Consider the following 10,674-nt stretch of genomic DNA (forward strand, 5'->3'; position numbering starts at 1 on the left):
TCTTTCCTTGGGGAAGGTTTGCAGCGTCTACACTACACGTGCATCTCCACCCTACAAAAGCGAGGTCGGAGAGTTTAAAAGCCGGGGAGCTGACCCCTTGTGGAGCACGTGGCTCCTTGGCAGGCAGCACCCCTAGGCCGCGGCTGGGTCCCGAGGACAGGCCTGGCTTCCTGTCCTCCTCCTGCTGCAGCACTGGCCCTCGACCCGGGGCCACCTCGGCCTGGACCTCCGGCCACTGTCCGTCGTCTGGGGACCCCGTCCCACATCTCTGAGCCCCGCCTCTGCACACCGGCAGTGACGTGGCCTTCCTACTCCCCTGAGCCAAGTCAGGGGACGTGCACTATCGGCGCAGCACCCGTGACGGGAGTCGGCCTCTGCTGTGTTGTGACTGCTGTCCTCTGCGCCCACCTGGCTGTCATACGGGATTCGGCGCCACCACCCGCTCAGAGGCCTGTGGGCTCCCACAGCGGTGCTTTATCTGTCTCCCGTGGCATTTATCACTTTCTGCTTCGTGTTGTAATGGTTCGCGCACCCATCTCATCTCCGCTTCGGCTGCTCTGTTGAGCTGCAGCTTCAGAGATGGAGAGAAACTGAAATTCGTCTTGGATAGGAAAATCTTTGGGTGCTATTTCCAACATTCTAACCTGGCTGAGGAAGAAACTCCTGGTTCCCAGGCCCCCCTCATCCTCTCCCTACTTGGAATCCCACAACTAGATCTCCAGGACCCTCCCGTCTTGGCTTGGGGGCCTGGGGGTCACTGGCCCTCCCTCCCTCCCTGGGGCGGCATGCCTGAGCCAGGGCAGGGACACAGTCCCAAAGCCCAGACGCAGCCCTGCCCCCTCCCCAGTCTGGAGGCCAATCCCCCCTCGGGTGGCCCCTCGGCTCGCCCTTCATCTCCAAACCCCAGTATTATCTTTTTCTCTTGCAAAATACTTCCCGCCCCTTTAGAATGAGCCCAAGTGCAACCTGTCACCAAGTCCTCCGCAGCCCCTGACAAGGCCCGGGGAGGTGGGGCACAATGTCCCTCTAACCACAGAGCCTCGGCTCTTTCCAGAAGGGGTATTTTTGGACCCACTCAGTGTCATCACTTCGGACTAAATACACTGATGACCAGAACTGATCGATTAAAAGGTCCAATGGCAAGGAAAACATCTAAGCAGATTTTGACTCTACTTTTCACTTTTCAACTGAACGAGTGCCAGCCCATTGGGCTGGCCGGGGGTCATTTCTCTCCACGTTCCAAAACACAGCTTTCTCCCACCAAATTTACTGTCACCCGCAGAGGAACTTTTCTGATACTCAATAGGACGTTCTGCTTCAGAATGTCTGCCAACCTGTGGCAGGTGTTCGATGCCTCCGTCTGACGCGTTAGAGTTGAATCCCAGCTTCCGTAGAGGAAGCCGCAGGCAGTGTAAGTCCTAACGAGAGGAAACGAGGAGACATCAGGTGACTTCCACGAAGGGGAGGCCTGGGCTTGGCTGGGAGATGGGGTCCAACCGCCCAGCACCACCAGTAGACCAGGAGCTGTGCTCAGTTCGCCTCTCGGAGACGGGAGCCCGAGGGCCCAGGGACCCCATGTGCTGGGCCCAGCGGCCCTGGTTCAGCCATTAACCTCCGAAGGTGAGTGTCCTCTGCATCGTCAGGCATTTAACTCAGAAAAGTGGGCGAGAGGAAGCGCGGGTGTCGCGGGCCCGTTTCAGTTGCTTTCTTCTGTTTTCTCCTTTCTAAGTCATGGCCAGAGGCCCAACCCCATGGGGACTGAGTGACGCCACACTGTTCCTGTCCAGCGCACAGACGCCTGATGCAAATACAACACGGCGAGCCCCGATGGCCCCAGGAATGGCAGCCAGCCCAGCCCCAACCCTCGAGTGGGTAGCGGAGCGTCCAGCCACTTTATATGGAGCCTGGCAAGGCCTAGACGTGACCAGCTCATGCTCGGGAGTCACGGCCACCAGAAGCCCCACCCTGCTCGCTGGCCGCCGGGCCATGAGAGGAGGAGCAGGTGGTAAAACTCGGTTCTTGTTTTCTGAGCGGACAGGCGGCCTTTGGGCCGAAGGGCAGACACGGGCAGCGTCTCTGAGCCGGCGCTGACCAGCGTCTGTGGGCTCCCGAGACCCTGCTCAGCCGTGCGGCTGGGTAACAGGCGGGTGCGCCCCGTCGCCAAAACTGGAGGCTCCGAAGCGGCGAGGAGAACCTGAGGTGGAAACGAAGGTGCGGGATGTTGGGAGGGTTGATTCCAAGTCTGCTCTGTCCTAACAGCTGTAACTCTGAGGTCGCTTTACGAGCAGTGAACACCGTTAGAAAATCAGATGCATTTAGGAACTTTATTGACTGCTTTTATGAAGACTGAAGTCCTACCGTTACTCATTTTTCTGCAGAGGTGTATTATGGGAGGGAGGTTTATTTTATTCCCAGGACTATTCCAAGTAATTTTACACAAAATAAAATAGATTGTCACTGAGCCATTCTGGGGCCCAGAGCTGCCACACTTGCCGATTTGTTCTCATATAACCAGGACCTGGGAGCCTGCCCTGCACTCGGCCGGGGCGAGCAGACTCCTTGGTTCAGGAAGCAATCAGAAACTTCTAGAGCCCAGACGCAGGCTGGTGAGAATTGTCACCGTGGGAGAGACCAGGAAGAGTCAGCTGACAGTGACTCTTACTGCATGTTGTCAAAAGGACACCCCGCTGGCCTCCCCTTGACCTCTGCATCCCCACTCTGTTTCAGCATGCGGGCGTGGGCCGTCCTGGGCGTCACTCTGCTTGTGGCCTGCAGCCAAGTCGTCATCTTCCTGCGAGGCAAGGACCACCTCTGGGGTGAGTGATGAGTGGAATGTGCATGGCCTTTCCACCTTATGAGCTGTCTCCGGGCTTGGACCGAGAGCGGGCAGGTGGGACCTGCAGGCGTCCTGCTGTCCCACAAGGAGCACAGGTGTGTGGATTTTTTAAAGGATTAAAATGTGATTTCTGAAAAAGCAAAACAAAACAGTTTCCAATGGTTACACCATAGGAAACTTTCATTTTTAGCTGCTTACATATTTGGGGAAAAAATATTGCTTTGTGAGCAGCTGCTTTGCCACAAAATCATTTTCATTAAATAACTTCTATGATGTATCTTCTGGAATCAGGGAGGTACAGTGCTAAACTTGGTTTGAAAGTTTGGGAGATGCAGTGGTTAGAATAATCACATCTATTTTTGTTTGGCTTAAAAAGAAAAGGAAAACTCTCCAAACCCCAGAATGGGCTGTACCCAGCAGAGTGCGGGAGGGCGTTTGGTGGATACTGCAGCTTCCAGCCTTGGGGACAGTCACACCTCCCTGGGTGGCGCATGTCCCCATGCCCCACAGCCTGTCCGGCAGGCTCACTGGACAGTGTGAGCCTCTCCCCGGGAGTCACGAGCCTCGCCCACCAACCCCAGGCATGGCCAGCGCTCCGAGTCCTTGCAACCGCGTCCCTACCCTGCTGAGCTGTGCCTCCTGCAGGGAGACACCGGTACCAGTTTCACTCAGCACCAGGGCTGCGTGATCTTGAGACAGTGCCCCGCAGAAGTCCAAAGCTCTCAGTGTCCACATCGTCTGTGAGTCAGGAGAGGGAGGTGAGCGGACAACGTGGGTGGGCTCTGGCCCCCCCAGTTATAACCGGGGCCCTCCGTGTCCCCCTGTCCTCCTGTGTGAACAGGGAAACTCTGCCACCCTCTCCCTGTGAGCGCTGAGTGCGTCGTGCGGGCCAGTGCCGGGACTGGACACAGACTGCGGGTTAAAGTATCTCGGGGAGCATGGTTCTGGGCCCCCCGCCAGTCAGCCCGGTATTGGGCATGTGGCAGACATTCAGCAGGTGTTCTGTGAGCTGATCGATTGTCCTTATGCTGCCTTTCAGCAAGCTCCTGGTTCGCGACCCATGGTCGCAAAAGCCAAAAGTCTGCAGCTGGTTGTGACAACCGCTGAGCAGGACAGCTGGCCAATGGGATGTAAAAATGTCTGTGCGCGCCTTTCAGTTTTAGAAATCACCTTTAAAAAGAAATCAGGAAATGTGGTGTTTATAGCTTCGCTAAAGTAATTTTTTAACTTATTTCTGCATCTCTGAGAGGTGTAATTTTCTTTTTAGCTTAAACATCCAGTAAATATATAAATAATGCACAGTAAAAATGCTGCTCTTTGGAGACTATTACTGTTGATTAGGATATTTTGAAGCTGACTTACTACTTGTTTACTTTGTAAATTACTCATATAGAAAATATTATTGAAGGTTTTAATTTTACATTGACATAAGAGTTTTTTTTTCCAGTTGATAATAAGCCAACAAAAGTTTTGAAACAAAATAACTACTCGCTGTGAACTTTCTTTGAAACGTAATTTTTATCAGTCACATTTCACCACAGCTAGAACGTAACTGACGCTGCCGATCGATGTGTGTGTTTGGGTTTGTATCGCTGGCACTCACAGACGGACACAAACTGGGGGACGGCGCCCTCCCCACGTCCAGAACCAGCTCCCAGGGCAGCCGGGCGCTGGGCTCGAGAACCGGGGTCTGTGCTGGACACAGGTGGCCGTCTGCTGGTGGCGGTCTCCTGGGTGCCGCTCAGCCCAGCGTGGTCCGATCCTTCGGCCCCCCCTCAGAAAACAGAGTCCCCAGGGGTCACAGGGGCGGCAGGGCTATGGCCAGACTCACCATGACTGCCCAGCTCTTCGCACAGGGACAACACACAGCTCTGTCAGTCCCGGACACACACCTTAGGTCTCACAGGCCGTGTGTGACCCGCAGGGACGCTGGAGCCTGAGAGCGAGACCCCGCCAGCTGGTCTTCTGTGCGGCAGGGACTTGGCTCCCAAACAGGAGGGGCCCGGGGCGGCGGAGGAAGCTTCGCACCCATGGTTCTGTAACAGAAATGATTTGATGGGAAGATCGTGTTTTTGCTCAAAAATACACTCGTAACGATTGTGCGTCTCGAAAAGGTTGGCATAAGCCCCGCCTCAAAAACCCTGACACGAGTGTGTCATGGCAACCACGCGTCCGTCCCCACACAGATGGGGGCATTTCTAGCATTTGTGCGAAGCCAGGATTCGAGTGTGGCCGCCTCTGCGGGACGCGCTTCACGGCCGCGGCCGCTCGGGGAGAGCGACAGGCCAGCGGGCGGCGGGAAGCAGGTGGGGCCGTGGGAGCCAGCCGCATGGGTGGGTCTCAACAAACAGAGGTTGTCACGGGGGTGACCAGGTCCCCAGGGCAGTCGGGCTACAACTGGAGCCAGCGCAGTGTGTGGCTGTGGAGAAGGGCCCCGCTCTAAGTGTAGGGGACTTCCTGTGAGCACCGGGGTGGAGGCAGAGGGCAGACTGGGCTACAGGAACGACAGGTACTGAGACGGATGTGCGGGATGTTTGTGGTCCCCCAGGGACAGATGCAGAAGGTGCCTGAGGCCAACGCCTGCCAGCCCTCCAGGGGCCCATGACGGGGTCTCCACCCTGGGTCGGCGTGGGTGAGTACTGGGCATCCGACGTCCGCACCCTCTGGAGACTTGCACCTCAGAGTCCCTCAAACCTTCTAACAGGTTCTGGTCACTTCAGGATAGAGGCTGTTAACGTCACTTAATTCTGTTGAACTCAGTAACAATATATTTTCTGGACTGTGCTCTGTCTACTTCATTCTAAAGCTTTTGAAAAGTACCTTTTAAAACCAGTTTTACCAGATAGTGTTTCAAAATATTCCGATACCCTATTTATCTTTAGAAAGAAATATATCTTTTCAGATAAAACATCAATCGTGCAGCAGATAACTTAGTAACAGAGCGCCCTGTGCGCGTCACCAGGAGAACTTGCCTCCGTTATGGCACTCGTTGGGACCTCACATTTTAACCCGGAAACGCAATCATGGTTTAGTCCGTTCGGGCTGCATTAACGGAACACCCGAGCCCGAGGACTTAGAAACAGCAGACATTATTTCTCTCGGTTTGGAGGCCAGCAGCTTCGGAGTCTGGTGAGGGCCCTTCCTGGTCCACAGATGTCTCAGAGGGGACGAGGCTCCCCAGGGTCCCTATGTGAGGGACCAGACTTGTGGCCCAGTCACTTCTCAGGGGCACCAGCTCCTACACCGTTAGGACGCTAGAATTTCAACCTGTGAATCTTGGCAGAAAAAACGTCAGCCTGTGTTCCAGACATGCAGCTAAGAGCCATCCGGGCCCTCAGAGGTATTCTGGGCAGAAAGAAGAGAGGCGAAGCCCGGCTGGGCCCCACGGACCCACCCACCCCAGCTGGGCTCCATGCCCAGAGCCGGCGTGAAGAGAATTGCAGGATGTCCATCGTGTGCTGAGTGGGACATTTATTCCACAGGGATGTCTGAAGAGTCTCACATTCTCGGTGTTTTGGAGGACAGCAAGCTCCTGGTGGATGCCGCCATCCACAGCACGATGAAAAGGTGCCGCGTAGGGGGGCCCTGGGGCAGGGGGGTGCACCCACCACCCAGCGTGGGCCAGGCGCTGTGCCAGAGCCCTCCCCGCTCACCTACCTTAACGCCCACAGTTATCTCCGAAATTGGTCTTGGCATCTCCGTTTCACAAATCAGGCGGAAGCACCTTCATTTTCAAATTTAGCTGGCACAACATTAAGAATATTACTGTATCATATTAGATGTTTGTAAAGCAAACAAACACGAAACGGAGGAGCCAGTTTTCTCACAAGCTCATTATTTTGTTGGAAGTGAACTAGTAATTACATAAGCTCTCAGGACACCAAATATCACAAGGCAGTCGTTGCTTTGTTACAAATTTCTATTATTCCAGCCAGAAAAATTCTTTTTTGCCAATACTGGCTGCAAATTCATTTTTACTTATTTTCTAAAAAATTGAATCAGAGAAAAGAGTTTCTCGTGTGCTCATCCGTGTCGTGTGTGTGGAGACACAAGGCGTGGCAGATGTGCCACTGGTCACCTCGCCCTCGAAATCTGCACCTCTGCACCTGTTGGTGCAGGGCCGCACGCCCCCCGACCCCCCATGTCGTGGGCTGAAACCCAGCTGTCTGAGTGGATTTTTCTGCGAAGGTTTATCGTGTACAGTCGTTACGGAGATCGAATGGTTTAGGCTGAATGTTCATACGGGGCACATTCTGGCCGTTCTGTCTGTCTCTCAGCACCGGTCACCTGCTGGTGCCCGTTCTCCATCTCCTCGGGGCACCCTCACATGCCCCCGGGGTCCTGGAGGCTGCCCAGTAAACGTCTGCTTAATTGATGAGTAACGAGTTACCAAAACAACCATACGTAACGGAACGACAGCCTTTATGTCTCCTCCTCATGCCGTAGAAACCTCAAGAAGAGAGAGGTCCTCTCTCCATCCCAGCTTCTGTCTTTCTCCAAATTCCCTGAGCCGACGAGCCGAGCAGTTTCCCGCGCAGCGGAGATAATGGAGGCCGCGGTGCGGGCGGTGAGGAGTGGAGCCCACCTGGGCCCGCAGCGGTCACCACCTCTAACAGGTGAGTGCACCTGCGGGAGCACGGCCGGGGTGGAGCAGCTGACCCCCCTCGGGGCCGGGCCCGGAGCCACCTCCATCGCCGTGAAGGCACAAGTCCTGTCCACCCAGGATGAAAGTGACCGCTCTTAAAATGCCAATAATACACTCCAGAGTTTTATTTTTGTTAGTCTGAGAATCAACTGTTTCTCTGCTATTCAAATTGAATTTGGGCAACTAGCTCAAGAATGTGTTCAATAAGGAGAGAGAGAACTGGCAAAAATTAAGAGTTTTTTGGGCTTCGAATCTGGACGCATCCACAAAAAGGAAATGAAAACCCCAAAGGAGAGAAGCTTCTGGAGACGGGCTCTCACACACCCTGAGCCACCGGACTGGGCTGGGGGAGGGGCGAGCGCTGTCCTGGGAAGGTGGGTGTTGTGGCTGGGTGCACCGCCTCAGCTGTGCCACGCGACGGGTAACGCTGAGACCACCTGGGCCTGACTTACCTGGGGCTCAGCTCCAGAAGCTGCTTTTCTGAGAGATCAGGAAGCAAAATGTTGAAAACCCGTATTTCTAGCAAGGAAGCTTGAGGGGGTTGAGAGTGTCTGTTTAGAGAAGGAGCGGCCTCCCGCACAGTGATGCAGGTCGCGAATGGGTCCCAGGCTCAGAAGCCAGGGCCCTCGCTGAGACTGCGTTAGAAAATGCCTTTCACCAGGTCGGAGTGTCGTCACAGACAGCGTCAGGCCTGGTGTCTCCTGCAGACGCGGTGTCGGAAGCCCTCCTGACCACCATCGCACAGGTGTCCGGGTGCCTGCCACACATGCTGCCCCCGCAGTGTCCAGACACCTGCCTGGCCAGCAAGTACCGGCTCATCACAGGGGCGTGCAACAACAGGTACCGTCCTTAGCGCCTCCTCATCTCCCCACGTGAGTCAATGTGAACGTGACCAGGTGCCACCAGGAGGGGGCGCTGGACCGTCTGTGAGCCACCCCCATTCTTCCTCCCTGTGACTCCTTCTCGTCACTCACCCAACTACACGTGCCCCTGGACGCTGGCCTGGCCTGGCACTGCAGGCCGGCCATGTGGCCTTGTGAGTGATCAGGGCTGCACCGACCGCGCGCTCCACAGCGGGGGATGGGGAAGTCACAGACTGCGCAACTCAACGTGGTGACAGTGACGTAAAGACGAGTCTCAGAGTGACGTGATGGACGGAGATTGGGCTGGACCTCCGAGGCTGGGTGTCCTGGGAAGGCCCCCCAGCTGTGCATTGGTACTGAGGCCAGGTCTACACAAGGGGGCCAGTCTGGGGCGGTGGGCTCCATCACGGTGAGGACGGCCGCCTGGGAGAGGCCGAGACTCAAATCTGAGTGGAGCCCAGAACGCCCAGGTGCTGAACGGGGCAGACACAACCAGAGGTGCAGAGGGACAGGTCGAGCCAGACATGGGGAGGGCTCAGGAGGAACGGCGGCCATTCACTCACTCACGCACTGTTCACCCATGCACAGATTTGTTCAAAACCTTTGAATGCCCTTATGTGCCAGGTTCTCTGACACATGCCAGGAGTGTGATAATCTCTGCTCTCAGGAGCTGACAAATGGGGGACCATGGGCCCCTGATCAGCTGGGAGTGCCTGGGCTTACACCTATGGGTCCAGCATAATTATTAATAGTTCTGCCTTTTTTTTTTAAATTACAGAATGTTTCCTAATTCGGAGAACAGTATATGATTACTCTACTCATGGCCTAATAAAAAACGCAGAAAGGATGTCAGAATGAAACAAGCCAGCGATGGCCGCGTGGTGTGGTCAGGGGTGGGGACGCACACGGGTTCCTGGAAGGCAGAGGCATTGGGTCTGGTCTGGGCTTCAGGGAAGCTTTGCTAGGGACGGGGACATGTGAGTGACAGACCCTGGACGAGCCGGGACTTCCCGAGTGGCTGGCGGAGGAGGGACAGTGTCTGCAGAGGGCAGCAGTGCCTGGAGCGGACACATGAGCATGAAGCACAGGGGCCGCCCACGGGAGGCTGCAGTGGGGCCGAAACGCAGGTGCAGCTCCAAGGGTGACGGCTGGGTGGGCGGGCACCTGTGGGTTGTGACGTGCGACAATCTAGCCCACGGGAAGTGTGACTTTCAGGGACCGTGTCATGTTCCTAAGTGTTATTTGGATGTCGGTTAAGATTAAGATGAATGTTATTTGGAATTTAACTTAAAATTCTAAATTTCTAAATGGTGTGTTTGTAAAACTCACTGCTGTCATTTTATTGCACGGTGGTGTGATGGGTGTGGGTTACAAACGTAGGACGTGCACCTAAAGTTTGTCTCCCTTTGCTGAGACTGTCTTCATTGCCTGAGATGCCTCACAGAGAACTTGACTGATGGTGGGAACGATGGATGTTTCACGGTCTCAGTTGGACCTGTGTTTGTGACATGACCACCGCCACAAGCGAGCGCCTGGCGTGGAAGCCCGCTGAATTTGTCATTTAAATCAGGCTCCGCCTCACCCTGGCCTCCTGGTTCCCGCGTAAGCCCATGTGTCCACGTGCGTGCTCGCGCTTGCTGCGTTTGCCCTTGAAAAACCCAGACCGCCAGTTCCAAAGTTTGTGGTGTTGGAAGCGCACGGGGGCGTGTGCTAGCTGTGGCAGGGACGGCCGCGAGGGCCACTCAGGCGCCGTGGGCTTCTGTTTGCACAGCCGTGAGGCAGAGATGGCGTGTCCCCGCAGGCTGCTGGTTTCTGAGGGGACACTGCTGCAGCTCGTCACGCACCACGTGCGGCCCCAGCGTGGGCAGCGTAATGGTGAGCACTGTCATAAAGTGGCCGCACAGCCTCTGGGCCTCACTTGGCCTGAGGCTGCAGGCACAGAGCACCATACATATAAAGCCAGAAGACCCCCCTCCCCACCTGGGGGAGGGCGCCCACAGTTAAATCCCTGTGGCTTAGTTCCTGGGGGTGATGGCTCCTCCGAGTCGCAGTGGCACATGCCACACTCGGGCCCATCAGCGAGCTAGCGCCGAGGTCTGGCACCCGGGCCCTCACTGTCCACTCAGCCCCTCGTCAGATGGCTACAGGTTACAGAGGACACTTCCGCCCACACAGACACAGCCTGTTCCCAGGCCCGCCAGGTGCCATTCCACACGACATGCAGCCTTGCAGGCGGTCGGCCGTGCTCCCAGCAAGGGCCCAACGCCAGTTCCCGTTACGGGACAGCTCTGCACCGAGCCTCTTTTCCTGGGGAAAAGTTCCTGTCCTAC

General features: G+C 55.8%; 1 protein-coding gene across 1 annotated transcript in view; it reads left to right on the forward strand.

Annotated features, from left to right (window-relative positions):
- Positions 1–2,728: 2,728 nt before the first annotated feature.
- TPO (thyroid peroxidase) overlaps positions 2,729–10,674 on the forward strand; it is a 30,797-nt gene continuing 22,851 nt past the window's right edge. Inside the window, 4 exon segments of the mRNA XM_006910402.1 lie at positions 2,729–2,816; positions 6,319–6,403; positions 7,283–7,452; positions 8,189–8,321. Of these exon segments, the coding sequence (XP_006910464.1) occupies positions 2,729–2,816; positions 6,319–6,403; positions 7,283–7,452; positions 8,189–8,321 (476 nt within the window).

This window comes from Pteropus alecto, unplaced genomic scaffold, assembly GCF_000325575.1.
Source record: "Pteropus alecto unplaced genomic scaffold, ASM32557v1 scaffold61, whole genome shotgun sequence".
In the NCBI taxonomy this organism is placed as follows: Eukaryota; Metazoa; Chordata; class Mammalia; order Chiroptera; family Pteropodidae; genus Pteropus; species Pteropus alecto.